Source organism: Bison bison, unplaced genomic scaffold (assembly GCF_000754665.1).
Source record: "Bison bison bison isolate TAMUID 2011002044 unplaced genomic scaffold, Bison_UMD1.0 scf7180017864480, whole genome shotgun sequence".
Taxonomy (NCBI): domain Eukaryota; kingdom Metazoa; phylum Chordata; class Mammalia; order Artiodactyla; family Bovidae; genus Bison; species Bison bison.
In genome coordinates, this window is record NW_011495040.1 from 2,784,081 (window position 1) to 2,799,830 (window position 15,750).

A 15,750-nucleotide genomic window follows, 5' to 3' on the forward strand; every position below is an offset into this window, starting at 1 on the left:
CAACCGCACTGCCCAGGGGAACTGTGGGCAGGTCTGCAGACGCCGTCTTCATGCGGTACCTCAGGGCCTCCACTGAGAGCCAGAGCTGGTGCACTTTTCGGGCCTCCTCCTCAGCAACTGCATGACCTACAAAAAAAGACAGATTGTTTTCCCCACTTGACTACAAGTCCTTCTCATATATGCAGAGAACTGATACACCTCAATAAGCTGAGTCCACAAAAGGGGAAGATGGGGCTGGACAGAGCCTCTGCCTCGCCCATCCCACCACTTGCTTCTGGCGCAGTCTTTCCTAGCCAGCCTCTTCACATGAGGCCACCAGGCACGACATACTTGGCTGAGGACTTGGTGGTGGGGGGCGGTTTTTGTACACAAATTTTCATCACAACTTTATTTGTAATCACTGGAAACAACCCAATGTCCATCAGTGGTTGAGGACTCGTTTTGACTACAACCCTGGAGGGAGTAGGGCAGATGGATATACACAGGTGAGTCTACCTTCCCTCTCCCTGTGACATCTGGGACAGTGGATGGTATCTAATTCAGATATATTTATCTCCAGAAATGTTCTGAGAAAGAGACATACCTCTTAATCTAGGCTAAGACTTCTACTAAGGCCATCAGAAACTTCCTGCAAAGGAATGGAAGGCTACTGGATCCTGAAATTTTATGAGTACTCAGTTTGTTCTACTAATCTGACAAAAAAAAGGTTCCATCACACCCCAAAGAAGCCCATTTCATTAATAACACCTTCACTGTCAGGACATTTCCCTCTCAGTGCGGCCCATGGAGGCCTCAGTATAACTACTGTCCATCTGGTGCATGGAACAGCAAATCACCCCCAGCTAACCCTGTGACAGCAGGGCTGGACATGGGTCAGCAGAGCCTTGAGGGTGAGCATGCCACAACACTGACCTTTTCTCCACTTGGTGTGTGGGACACAACCAAAGTGTATAGGGTAAACTGCCATGTAAATGGTGACCTCATGCTGGTCACATAATGAGTATAACTGCAAGGTATTTTAGGTTTAAGTTTTAGATTCCTTAAGTTTGAGGCTTCCCTGATGGCTCAGATGGTAAAGAATTTGCCTGCAATGCGGGAATCCTGAGTTCAATCCCTGGGTCAGGAAGATCCCCTGGAGGAGGGCATGGCAACCCACTCTAGTATTCTTGCCGGAGAGTCCGTGAACAGATGAGTCTGGTAGGCTACAGGCCATGGGGTCACAAAGAACTGGACATGACCCAGTGACCAACACTTTAAGTTCCCTCTCACAGCACTGTAATCCAAACTTAACCAAATCTGATGCTAATTTTCTAAGAAATGAATACAACTGATTAGAGTGATTTTGGCATCTTCATTCCCTAATGTCAATGCAGGTACACCATTATCCTCATAACGAGAATTTACTCTAAGAAGTAGGGCTGAATGAAGTCAGCTGTAAGAGGTTCCACGTGCTTACTCTGAACAGCCTGCTCGATTCCTCTCAGTCTGGCATAGGCAGTGTTTATATCCAGAGTAAAGTTGTCAACCTGCTCCTGGCTGAGCCGACGAAACTGTAATTCTTGTTCAGCAAGTTTCTCAGACAGGTCCTGAAAGTATAAATAGTTGACAAAAAAAGTGATGCTACCTCCATGTATGTCACTTATTGGGTCACTAAGTCTTCCAACAACTGCTATGTTCAAAAGCAAAGACGGCCTTTATCTCAAAACAGGTGTCATGAAACTCCTACACTGTGTGTCAAGTTTCAAAAATTTCTTAAAATTTATATCTGATGTTTAATTTTAATCTTCTACAAATTTACTGGTGGAACCTAATATTAAGAGGAGGAAGACCAGAAGGAAGAAGTCTATTAAAATGAGAAAATGACAACTTTAGAAAATAAGGTAACTATATAGCCACCCATATTTACATTCAATTCAGTATCTTCTTGAGTTCATTTTTTTCTCAGAAAAATACACAACAAATAGAATTTAAAGTAATATACCTTTTCCTATCAGCATAAATTTCAATTTTCCAGAAGCTTTCCGTACTTAGAAAACCTCATTCCCTTCTTGTGAGACAAGATAATAAGTTAATGTATTATAAACGGCCTGAGTAGAAACTCATTATGAAAGGTATCCTCATGATTTGCTGTATTTCCAAACTTCACCTCTCTCGGATGTTTCCTCAGATATAAAAATCTGAGAACTACTACGTAATCCACAGAGTTTGTGGAGATAAAGCAGGAAATACATGTCTCAAGTATCACTACCTGCATACCTGAAATCCCTGTACCAACACTCCTTAAAGCTCTGAAGTCTCCAAATGACTAGGACATAGATATAAAACACTTATCTGATCAGTAACACACAGGTACACCTTAATGTAAGAAGGAGCAGATTTGCAAATATACAAAAGCCCACCACTTCACCCACCCACCCCCCAACCAGGACTTCCCTGGTGGTCCAGTGGTTAAGAATCTGCCTTGCAATGCTGGACACTAGGGTTTGATCCCTGGTTAGGGAACTAAGATCCCACATGCTGAGGAGCAACTAAATCTGCTCGCCGCAACTACTGATCCTGCACACCACAACTAGAGTCTGTGAGCCCACAAAGATCCCACATGCTTCAACTAAGACCCAACGCAGCGAAATCAATGAATATTTACATGACAAAAAAGCTCCCCCTTCCCCTGCACTCCACGATGGGTACCATTAGAAACTTTGCTCCATGCTTCCACACCTCATATGAAAGGACATGGAGACATTAGATGAAAGCAGAAACTATTTATAACATAAATGGGAAAAGAAGGTTGAAGAAGAGACAATGCTTTACAACAGGTCCTCACCTGCTCAAACTCATACTTCAGTTCCTGCTCTTGGACCCTAAGGACGTCTCGTAAGTGATCAGTGTGGGCAGCAGCCTGCCGGCGAAGCTGGGTTCTCATTTCATTCTCCATGGCGTCTCTGACTTCCTCTACCTGTGAAGCCAAGCACAGTAATGAGGAGTTCTCAAATCTGCACAAATGCTTAAGCAAATGAGAAAGACCAATAACCACGATGATGGCAACTTCTTGATCTGGAACCCCTATGATTGGCCGTGAATGTGAACACACTCTATACTTCGAATGCTAATATGAATCAGAAAGCTAAGTGTGGAAAAGCGACTCATATAAGGTCACACAGCTATGTCATATGGCTATAGCAAAATCAGATTCAAACAGGCTTCTTTGACCCCTCCCTCAAACTTGGGTTTCTTCCATATCACCAGGCTGTCTCCGAAACAAACACTGTCATTTCCTGAATCACAAACTCCCCTGGGAATTAAGAAATCCAAGCTCATAGAAAAAACAACTATAAAGATTTGAGATCAAACACAGCTTCACTGCAACTATGTGTGTGCCCTCAGCAAAATTATTCATCTTCTGTCTCCATTTTCTCCTCTGTGAATAATAATGCCTACCATGCAGAAGTGTTAAGAAAATTAACAAATATCTGGCAGTTATTGAACACAATCTCTCTCAACAAAGAAAGCTGCTCTGAAACTGCTGATTTTCATATGAATTTAGATTCACACAGGCCAAATCAAGGCAAAATTGGAAAGTCTATCAAGTCTGGCTTAATAATTAGACATGGATCACGCTACAAATTACTTAACACTAATTACCTGGAATTCATAACTTTTCTCAGAAACAATACAGTTAATAAATGAATCCATTCAGTCAATGGATAAATATTTATGAAGTACCAGTCCTGTGCCAGGTACTGCCCACTATAAGCGTGAATGAAATGGTGCTCAAGGTAGACAAACTTCTCGCACTATTGCCAAGGTATATATTTCAAGAGAGGAATGAGTGACATCTCAGACTGTGATACTTGTTAAGAAAATAAATAGGGCAATAGATGAAAAAGTAATACAGAGGCTCTACTTTAGAGGGAAGGGAACAGGAATGGGCTGTTGTTGGTCAGTCACTCAGTCGTGTCCAACTCTTTGCAACCCCATGGACTGCAGCACACCAGGCCTCCCTGTTCATTACCAACTCCCGGAGTTTGCTCAAACTCATGTTCACTGAGTTGGTGATGCCATCCAACCATCTCATCCTCTACTACCCTCTTCTCCTTCTGCCTTCAAAAAGATGTAGTCAAGGCACCAAAACAACATCAATAAAAAAACTCAGGGAACCTGCGAAATAAAACAAGTAAGGGAAGCCTGGCTCACAGCAAACAGGAATGAGATCAAGGGCTTTCCAGGTATAAGTTATGAATTTGGATTTTATATTAAATGCAGTGGGCAGTCAGTGGAGAATTTGCAGCAGCACAGTGTCTGATGAGAATATATTTTATAAATAAAGACCATCTGCCTGTGTAAACAAAGAAAGATGGGTATGCAAACAGGGAACCACCTGTCAAGAAGACAATGTAGACTAAGGTGGTGGTAACTGAAAGAGAAACTAGTGGAGAGTTTGGGGATTTACTCTTGATGCAGAGCTTGGTAGACTCTCAATGGCCTGAATGCGAAAGTTGATGGAGGAACAACTAACTGAGCACGATTTCTAGCTTGATTAACTGAGTGCATGGAGATTTGTTTAGAGAAAAACAAGCTGAGGGGCTGGAAAACAGGTTGCACAGAATCAAGAAATTTGTTTTGAACATGAAATGACTACTGAAAATCCAGCTGGGAGTCATCAAGTCAGCCCAAGAAACCACAGCAGAGGTCAGAGCCTGCAAAATAAATGTCAGTGACATTGGCCACAGGACTAGCTAAGAGCACCTGGAGGCAGCAAGATGGATAAAAGGTTTCAGGACAATGTAAATGCACGCTGATATTTGAAAGGCTGAGCAACAGAGGCCAAAGAGTGTCAGCAAGGTGGGGGAAGGGCCGGCAGAGTGTGGTATCTGGCCGTCTAAGGAAGAAAGCACTTTTAGGAGTAAATGGTCAGAGAATACCCGAAGGTAGAATGAGTAGCGAGGTTCCTAATCAGTCAGTAGACACCTCTTTAATACACAATGTGCACAGGCAGCAGACCACAGCTATTTCATCCATGCTTAACTACCAACCACTCAGAAACACTCAGAGAAAAATATTCTCAGAATCCAACAGGGACTTCTGGGCTTCCCAGGTAGCTCAGTGGTAAAGAACCTGCCTGCCAATGCACGAGACATGGTTCGATCTCTGGATTGGGGAGATCCCCTGGAGAAGGAAAAGGCAACCCACTCCAGTATTCTTGCCTAGGAAAGCCCATGGACAGAGGAGCCTGGCAGGCTATAGTTCCTGGGGTCCCAAGAGCCGGACACAACTGAGTGACTAAACAACAGAGACTTTTTCAACACTGCTTAAGGGGCTGAAAGGCTCCACTGGGAAAAGACAAGCTAGATAATCCGGGATGCTAGCAGCTCATTACTTTCTGGCACTTCTGCATCTGTTCAACATAAAGGCTCGCTGTTAGACTCATCCTTTCCTAGACGTTCTGACAAGAACAAGGGCAGATGCTCCATTCAAAGATGGGCTGGCCTAATTGACAGCTAGTATTCTGAAGTCAGTGACTGCTGCTATTATTTTCGAGAGGTAGATAATCAAGCTAGATTCACATAAATATTGGTTAACTTTACTCATTTCTTTACCTTTCTGTCCTGTTCAGCCTGTATCTCACTTCTGTGATGCTCTAATGCTTTTGCTACTGCAGAGTCAAACGCCCGCTTTTCCTCCAGCTTCTGTTTCTCCAAGGCTAAGGCAATGTGCTGCTTCTCTGTGGCTTTCTGTTCGGCCAGTGCTCTGTTCAGCTGGTCAATACGGCGATGCGCATGAGCAATCAGGGCATTCAGGTCATCGGCAGACAGCTTGTCAGCTAAACCAAACCACATGAAAATGTCAATGATGCCACCCAAATCATACATCCAAGTAACTTGCCTCAACTGACTGCAATTTAATTTTCACAGCTAGAAAGAAAAGACAAGAGGAGCTGACATTTCACAAGAGATACAGAGGTTGCAGTGTAATCAGAAATGCACAGCTCATGTCCAACAACTGGATATTTCCAATTCCAAGCAAAACTGTTCAGGGAGGCCTTCAAGTATAGAACCACTTTTTTTTTTTTCCAGTAACCCAAATTAGTAGTACTTCCAATCTAAACTAATTATAAACTGGCTTTATAACTCAATGTAATTTTGCCTCTCAGGACAAGCTTACATACACAATCATTTTCTTTCAAGCATAACAGGAATCCAAATAAAGATTCTTTTCTGCTAAAACTTGACTCAAATTCAAATTCTCTCAGACTTTTCCCTAATCAGAACTTTGTACTTTTTCTTACACAGGTAATATAATCCACGACAGTAATCTGCAGCCAGAGCTGTCCATCAGAACCATTTTTAGAGCTTTTCAAAATAATTATATTCAGATTCTGACTCTCTTTTTTTTCTTTCCCAATCTCACACTCCACAAGTGTTCTGAGATATTACCACAGGTTAACAATTACGGCTGTAACAGCAAAATAAAGACTATGGGAAATCCTATATGACAAATGACACAATTCCACAATTAAGTAAATCAAGAAGCAAAAAAAGAATAAGAGATTTATAGACCAAATTCAATATGTGTAGCTCCTTTAGATATTGATTTGATCAAAAAGAACTAAAAAAAACTTATTCTAGAAAGTGGGCTATTTGAACTCTGAAGCAACTTTGATAACACAAAGAATTATTGTTGAGTGTGACAATGGTTTGGTGATAACAGTAAAATATACAGAAAGTTTTTACAAGTGAAAGAATATGATATTTGGGATTTGCTTCAACATAAGCTGGGGGAATAAATGAGACAAAACCAGCCAGGTGTTGGTAATTGCTAAAGTTGGGAGACGGGTCCACAGGAGTTCATTACAATTTTCTTCTTCCTTTTTAATGCTTGAAATTTTATAAAATAAAAACTTAAAAATATATATCTTCACATATATCACATCTACAGGTTTCCGATCACATGGTAAAAACGTTTTTGTTCCTGAGAACATATGGATGACAAAAATATCCAAATTAGATTTATGGCAAGCAACATAATTCTATTTTATATTAATTTTGATAGTTTAGTATGAGAATCACAGGCAAAATAAAGACTTGAGCCTTTTTAAGACTTAAAACACAAGTCTTTAAACATAAAATGCATGTAACTACTCACCTAGGTCAGAAATACCTACAAAGGAAAAGAACAACGGTTTGAGAAAAAGAAAGTACATGTATCAGTTATTAATCATTGTACAGAAATATCCAAAAGACAACAAGAAGGAACCAGAAGCCAGTAGTAGAAAAAGCACATTTTAGTACTGAAAAGCAAAATGATGAGTGTATTTCCTAAAAAAGTTTTAAAGGATCATAAAACAGTATAAATCAAGGTAAATTCTAACATTTCAGAAAATCAGAGAGTGAATGACACTGAAAGTAGTTTTGGTTTCTGGGGACTCATCTCTCTTCATGAAGCAACAACTAAATTTTTACACAGAACTACAATTCTCGTTTATTCCCCCACTTCACATTAGCTTGCAGGTTATTTCAGGAAGTCACAGTCCATTAAGTCAACCACTTAATCTGGTTCTCAACCAAAGAAACAGGGAGCTGACCCAGTGCTGCAGGAAGAATGGGCAAAGATGGACAAGATAAACAGTTCTGTCTCAACCTATTACCAGACTGAACTCTGTATATTTCTCCACTTAATCCTTTCATACAAATCCTGATTTTATTTTCTGCTTTGACGAGAAACTGCTATCTCCCTCTTAGGTGAATCAACCACATGAAAAAAAAACTAACTTCATATCTGTTATTTTTTGACAGCCTTGATTCTACTTCTTGCCATTAAATCGTTCTGGTTGGCCCTGATGCCGTTAAAATCCCTGCACTGGCATTATTACCTGAGCTACTCAGACCAGCCTTGGTTCTGTGATGCAACTTCAACACCTTCACCCCAGAGAGGCCTGTATCACTAGTTCTTCAAATGCTACCTGACATTCAGTTTCTAAAAGACATTGGCATTTAGGAAGTTCTATTTTGATTTTGTTGAGACTCCAGATCTCTGTGATTTTAGTCACACAGCACTTCATGCAGATGTGACTACTCCCTGCAGTTACAATGTGTAATTGTTTAGCCACCAAATTCCCTGCAATCTGAGCAATTTGCAAGCTGAAGGCCACACAGCCTGAACTTCCCTTTTCACCTAATGTCCCAGGTGAGTTCTCAATCAAGGCTGTCACAGAGCAGTTACAAGGTATGCCTTAAGTAATTCATTATGAATATTTTTAAAGTGCCAAAGGTTTTCAATAATTTTATATATAATAGGCAAATAGAGTCAAGGTTAAAATGTCACTTCACTCACTAAGATTCCAAATTACACTGGCTGGAATTTGTGTTCACCATTGCTAAACAGGGTGTGTCACCTGTCACAGGTAGAGCTGAAATAAAATGCTGAAAACACTATACTGCACATGAGATGAAATATGCATGCCAGAGGGGTTTAGACTAGAGAATGGAGCCGATAAGTTTAGATCTGATGATCAGTTGTTTTAAAAAAAAAAAAAAACTGAAAAAGTAAAATACCAACACTTCAGTTGCACTTACTCATCCCCTTCCACCCCGGCAAGACTTCTGGAGTAATACTGTCCAGCTCTCGTTTAAAGTCTTCCCGGGCTTGGACCACAAGCTCATGATACTGAGACACGACCTTAGCCTCAGATTGAGCTGCCTGAACCTGAACAAATACAAGGGGTATGTGGTTAAAATGAACAAAAAATACCATAAACACTCCAAAAAATATGTCATATTCATGTATTTATTTACATTTGGTTGTGAATATATAAGTAATACATAGAAAGAAATCTAAAGGTCAGAGAAAGGAATGTAAGTGTTGTCTTTGTTTCCATCTAATTCTGTTCAAATGCCATGGATAAGCCCTTTCCCATCTCCTTACTCCATTGTCCCTCTTTCTCTGGGTCATGGAAAAACTAACCACACAGATCAGAAGTGCAGACAAAAGAGATGCTACAAAATGGGAATTTCCATAAGCGGTAATGACCATGAGCAAACACTTACCTATTATAAAATGTATCAAGAATACTGAACAATTCACTTCATGTCCAAAGCAAGTTTCTAAAATTAGTAACAACTAATATTCTTTTCCAGGGGAAGGGAGAAAGATGACAGGAACCTTAATATTTTCCTGAATTCTTAAAAACCCCTTGACAAAAGAACTACATTAAAAAATAAAAAATACTTATAAAAGACCTGAAAAACACACCTTTTGGACCACATTATCCAGATCAATGATCATGTTGTGAAGCTTCCCCTCTGCAGCGGTTATATGAGATTTGGCCCCAGCAACCTCTTCTTTCTTTGCATTTTCAATTACACTTTTCATCTTCTCTAACTCTTCTCTGGAAACCAATAAAACAAAGGTTTAGTATTAATCTTTGCCAACTTTATTAAAAAAATTGAAATCAATACAAGTTACAATTAAGTCTATGAAACATTTAATTTGAAACAACTACTCAATGCTTTTTCACACTCAATATTGAGGCAGAGAAGTTTTCCTCACCAATTGAAAACACCTCGGTTTTTTACCACCTCAAGTTAGATTTAAAGAGTGGACCAGATGAGTAGCATGGTGTACAGGAAAAGACATAGGCTTCAGAACCCAGCAGACCTGGATTTAGCTCCCAGACCAGCCTCTCCTTTGTTGCTCACTCTGGCATAGGGATTAGAAGTAATTCAATAGCAGTGTCTTGCACAGTACCTGCTACTGTGCTATTGAGAGCACTCAATAAATGGTAGCTTTTGCAAGGATTAGGTTGACTCCCTTGCCAATGAGAGCTTGAGGAAGATAAAGGCAAGGGAGCAAACTGAAGAGCTCACTGAGCATAGGGCTGGGTCTTCGGGAGCCCTCTCGATTCAGGTTGGATGGACTATAATCTACAACCCACAAACACAGAACTCAGAGCCCTGACTCATGGTCTACTGATGTGATGAACATCATGCTGTCAATCTCCTAAAAGACATGCTGGCTTTATCAGAAAGCTTCCCTTTCTCTACCAATTATAAATATTATGTTAAGACAACAAAATTCTGAATGACAAATAACAGTTCCATAATGTTGGTGAGAACCCATTTTCAAATATTAGGTTCCTATTGACAGAGATTGAACTTATATTTGGTTTGCTTGCTTGATTCTAGTTTTAGCCAACTTTCAGGAATCAAGGTCAAGGTAACATAAAACTAGACCTATTATATGCTAACTACTTTGGTAGTTAAGGCAAAGAGAGTGTGACACACTCCTTAAATTCTGATAAAACTGCTCAAGCCATCCCAGAAAAACCATGAAATAATGGCAGAATCTCTGTAAACTATAGACATATCACCTAAGTAATATGCAAAGAAAATACAAAATTGTTTATCTAAGTTTCTGCCAAATTTATTTTGGCCAGATTATGTATTTTATTCTCTCTCTTCCTTTTAAATTTTCATGTTCCTAATACCAAAATATAGTACAGGTGGAGAAGGGAAGGGCTTCTCCTCTTTCTATGTAGACAGTACAAAGAAAACAGAGCCAAAAGAAAGCCACCAGGAGGCCCTAATTACTTGTCAAAGTCCATGAGTAATTACTTGGCTTTGAGAAGGGCATCAGCAGCCTCATCTACTGCCTTTCTGCGTTCCTTCAACGCGCCCTCCACTGTGCGCCACTGAGCTGACTTCTTGTCACCTGCAATCTAAACAAAAAGCTTTAGTTACGAACACATGAATAACTACTAGTACTGTCACAATAACATAACTAAATACAGAAAGTCAAAGGTTAAAAAAGTATACCTAACATTTCTCCCAAACAGGAACTCTTAATCTAATGTTCATGAAAGGTTCAAAGAAGTCCATGAATCATCTCCCATCAACCAGCCCCCCAAAACTGTAAGCGTGTGTTCCAGTGCACAAGTATGCTCTAAAGAGAGAGAATATTTTTGCTAGATTCTCAAAAGGAGATATGAAGCAGAAAAGATGAATAAGAACAACAACTTGTCATGAACTGTCTGCGGATTAAATCTTTCTTCAACGAAGCACCAGTACTTAAAATTTTCTTACTTGGAGGTCTACTGAAATATTAGTAAGTATAATAGAAAGTTTACACACTTGTGGGGTCTCTACTTCCCCAAAACATTACCCACAAGAATGACTCTATCCATAATCTTTAAGGAGAAAATCAAGTCTTGTCAAGAACCCCACTCCACCTTGAGCTGGTTTTACACAATGTGGACTTTATATAAATGTCTCCCTTGGGAATTCCTTTGGCAGGTTCAACATTTTTTGCTCCAGCATTGGAACTAACTGCCACCTTTTTCAGCTGAGCAGAGCTGGCTCATATTTACGGCTTATATCATACCAAAAATAAAAACCACCTCTAGCAGAATAATCACACTCTGTGCAGCAAGATGCTCACACAAGAGTGTGTGAGAACCCTTGCAACTGAAGGTGTGGCACAGATGAGTCCAGCTTCCATCCTCCCCCTCACTCTGTATCATATAAACAATGAGCAGGATGCTATTTGCAACTGTTTGAACTCTTTAAAACTACTTTTAAAATTAGTTATTAACTATTTTAAATGACTTTCTTTCTCCCTTTCCTTTGCCAAGTAGATATAGGTTAAAGTAGTATATTATGTTTAGATATGACAAAACCACCTTAGGGCTTATCTTCAAAGTACAGCTGACCCTTTAACAACACAGGTCTAAATTGCATGGGACCACTTATATGAAGATCTTTTTTTAGCAGAGCACTACACAATCCACAGCTGGCTCAATCCTCAGATGCAGAAGGGCCAATTATGAGACGAGCATCCCTGAATTGTGGTATCCCTGGCTGATACTGGACCCAACGCCCTGTACATACTGACGGGTGACTATACACTATACCAGGACCTTTGTGAAAAACAGGAACATATTAAATTACCAGAAAATAAAATATTTATCGTCAAGGAAAAAAATGACTAAAGTAATTCAATAATTATAGTTGACAAGTCACCAAAGAGAGTCACAGCAAGGGCTGCTGCACACCCAAAACATGAGTGCCCTCTGAGTTAGGTGTCCTGGGCCTTGGATGACCATCCTGTATCTTCCCCTGTCAGAAACACAAGTGGTTTTGCCTCTGCAGCCCTAGGCCTGCTACTTGAAGGGGAAGAGGACTCAGTAATGCCTCTGCTTTGGATCATTCACAAGCAATTCTCAACCTTATGTTCCCCTTGACATCAAGTGTGATCTTGATTTTAAAGGTACATTCATTATCAACAGAAAGTTTAAACAACCAAGTTCCTTAAGGCAGGATTAACCTGGCCACTGGACCACTGTGGCAATCTGAGGAAGCCTCTCTGAATAACATTTTTAAATGCTTAAAATGAAACTACGAGATTACAAAGGAGCCCAATTACACTGAAATTTGATCAAAAAATATGTATTTTTTAAGTCTGCGACACACAAACCAAGATTCAGTGGCAGGACTAATAAATACCCTAATCTAGAAGTAGTGATGAGCATAAATGATATTTCAACAGTCTGTAAGTACCCATAATGTGATAGGAAAATACTTGTGCTCTCTCAGTAATAAAGTTATGAATACTACTAACACTACTGCTTTTGTTGTCAATATTCATAAATGAAGGAAAAGCTTCTAAGGCTAGTGAAAATAAAGATATTTTCCATCCAAGTTTAATGAGCCCCTGAATTCTATCCACAGATTTGACCCTAGGTTAAGAATTGCTTTTAGAAGAAATACTTGGTACTTTCTTTTTTACCTTTGTATCTCACTTTTGAACTTTTTATGTTTTATAATTATGTAGATTGTTGTAAAGTAACAAAACAAAGTTGTTTCATGGTGCAAATAATCAAGTTGAGGTTTAGGTAAACTACCACTCTAGCCATCTTGCAAAATAAAATATATCAAGAAAGCATGCTGGGGTTTCCCTGGTGGTCCAGCAGTTAAGAATCCACCTGCCAATTCAGGGACACAGGTTCGATCCCCGGTCTGGGAAGATCATGCCTCAGAACAACTAAGCCCATGGGCCACATCCACTGACCCTGTGCTCCAGACCCCAGGAGCTACCCACTACTGAGCCCCTGTGCTGTAAGTACTGAAGCCTACAGCCCTAGAGCCCGGGCTCTACAACAAGAGAAGCCACTGCAAACAGAAGCCCATGCACCACAACTAGAGTGCAGTCCCTGCTTGCCACAACTAGAGAAAAGCCTGCACAGCAATGAAGACCTAGCACAGCCAAAAATAAATAAATTTTTTCAATTACTAAAAAAAAACAAGAAAGGATGCTGGTTTGGGCCATGTCAGTATCTTTTCATGTGCAAAAAATTTTATAAGACCTTACTGTATGCTGTTACAAGACCTTGATATTATATTAGGATAACTCTTCATAACTAACCCAAATAGACTCATGAATCATGTAAGTCTCAACGACATATCTGGGGGCCAAAATGTATTTCCCTCTACTTGTAGAGATCCAAAGATAAGCTGTCCTATAAAACAGACACCAGATTCCCCTACGATCCTCTGGTCCAACTGTTTACAGGCACTGCCTTTTAGAAAGTAACTCAGTATATATTATAGAGTGAGCCTACATGCAACTACAGCTTTTTACTAGAAGAAAAAGAGCTGGGATCAATTTTTAACATTCCAAAACTTGTGCTCATACATTTTTCTGGATTATTTTGTTAACACCAGCTAACTATACCTAATCTGGTTAACTTCTACTATAAGGTATCCTTTAGTTGTAAAGTCTTAATTATAATAGATTTTGTACTGTTCAAGCCACATGCACCACATGTTATATGTTCAGTGGGGAGAGGAAATACCCTCTTATGTATAGCCTTCCACCAAAGTAGTACCATGGACATTTTAAAGTTTCTAATCACTGTCCTTCTGAGAGAACTCACTTGGGTTCAAACTCAATTTCCTGATATCATGCAACTTCGAGCTTTCTCACATGTGCATAATCAGTATATTAAATATTCCCTGTGTGGTTTCTTAGAATGAACTTTAAGATTTAAGCTTTCTTCTTGGACTTTAAATAAACAGAATCTTCTTTTCATTTTTCCAAGGTTGTAGTTTCTTGGCTGTTTGCATCAAAAGTATAATTTAACTGCTTTGTGATGTATGTGCATATGCCTAAAGCAATGAAAGTGTATTTAACTTTTTAAAAACCTCAGTCATTATGGCAAAATAACTTTAATGATGATGTAGAATCCTGATCCCTGAGACTTATTAGGTTCTCTACTTTATTTTATTCTTTAAATGACTTGATGTCAAGATGCATTTTTATACACTGAATAACTGAATGTAAAGGAAATTTACTAAGTCTCAGTATTACATTTTAATTAGTGTAATTACTTTATTCTTTGAAGTGTATAATGTAAATAATCAGCAAAAGCATTTAAAGTAGCTAGTGTTTTGGGAACCCTGGGATCTCTGTATTATTTCTGACAACTGTGTATCCATCTCAAAGTATCTCATAAAAAAGTGTATTTTAAAAAATGGTTGGCAATTTTAAAGCAAAAAAAAAAAAACAAACAACAAATACATTCAAGCAGTATTAAAACATGAGAGCAAATCTGAACTAATCTTAATACCACATCATGGTTGTGAGATAAAGCACTATATATAATTCATTAAAAAGAACATTTCAAGTTTTCTTTTTTCTTTCATTTTGCTTTGTTTTTCTAAAAAGACAATCATTCTAGTTTGCTTTCACTTAGCGAGAGAGTCCAAATTAGGAGGAAGAAATCACGTATAACATTCGTTGGCCCACCTCAGAATCATCCATGGCTGCTTTCAGTATGTTCGCGTGGGCAGTGACAGCCTGCACCGCAGCATTCTGAGCCACAATAGCCTGCTGAGTGATGCGGGCAGTCTGGCTCAGGGCATCTTCTAAGCTCTTAGCTAATGCTGAAGTTTAAAAAAAAAAAAAAGTTAAAAACCAGATCCTTCCCCACTGACTACTTTAATCTTTCCCTCTTTACCTGTTGAGTCTTGTGTCACATTTCCCCCCAAAATGAACAAACAAAATACAGTTTTAGAGAATCAAAGTTACACTTAAAAGTATGATAAAATTATTGAATCCAGGGACTTCCCTGGTAGTCCAATGGAGGGGGCACAGGTTCGATCCCTGGTCAGGGAACTAGATCCCACATGCTGCAACTAAGACCTGGTGTAGCCAAATAAATAAATTAAAAAAAATTTTTATTTAATCCAGATGATCAATCTATGGGGGTTATTATACTATTTTTACCTTTATGTATATCTGAATTTTTCCAAAATAAAACCTGTCTGGGATTTTCTATACACAAGGGAAAATCACAACAGGAAAGACAAATGTATGAAAGGACTGACGGTCACTTAAATAAGTTAGTACATAGTTTAGGAAATAGTCCAGAAAATTCTGTGAAAGCAATTATAACTACAAGGAAGAGCAAAGGATAAACATGAAGATATAAAACAGGATGTCAAAATGAATAAATGTGGGGGAGGGGAGTAAGAAAACAGATCTTTTAGAATGTGTTTGAGCTTATATCACTATCAGCCTAACACAAGTACATATAATAATGGGCTAACATACTTGAAAACCTGGGTAACCAAAAATAAAAAAAACACGCCACAGATTCACAAACACCAAAAAGAAAGGAATTCATGCATAATACAAATGAAAACCATCAAATCACAAAAGTGAACACAGGAAGAAAGAAACAGTACATCAACTGGA

General features: G+C 39.1%; 1 protein-coding gene across 3 annotated transcripts in view; it reads right to left on the minus strand.

The window, feature by feature from the left end:
- IMMT (inner membrane protein, mitochondrial) overlaps window positions 1-15,750 on the minus strand; it is a 42,633-nt gene that overhangs the window by 937 nt on the left and 25,946 nt on the right. For 2 of the 3 annotated variants that reach the window (XM_010862210.1, XM_010862209.1), the window contains exons 7-15: window positions 14,800-14,936; window positions 10,611-10,714; window positions 9,250-9,385; window positions 8,574-8,703; window positions 7,144-7,158; window positions 5,598-5,821; window positions 2,825-2,956; window positions 1,457-1,586; window positions 10-126 (exon numbers count right to left, since the gene is read on the minus strand). In XM_010862210.1, the coding sequence (XP_010860512.1) occupies window positions 10-126; window positions 1,457-1,586; window positions 2,825-2,956; window positions 5,598-5,821; window positions 7,144-7,158; window positions 8,574-8,703; window positions 9,250-9,385; window positions 10,611-10,714; window positions 14,800-14,936 (1,125 nt within the window). The remainder of the gene's footprint in view (window positions 1-9; window positions 127-1,456; window positions 1,587-2,824; window positions 2,957-5,597; window positions 5,822-7,143; window positions 7,159-8,573; window positions 8,704-9,249; window positions 9,386-10,610; window positions 10,715-14,799; window positions 14,937-15,750) is intronic. The other variant, XM_010862211.1, reaches the window with a different exon arrangement.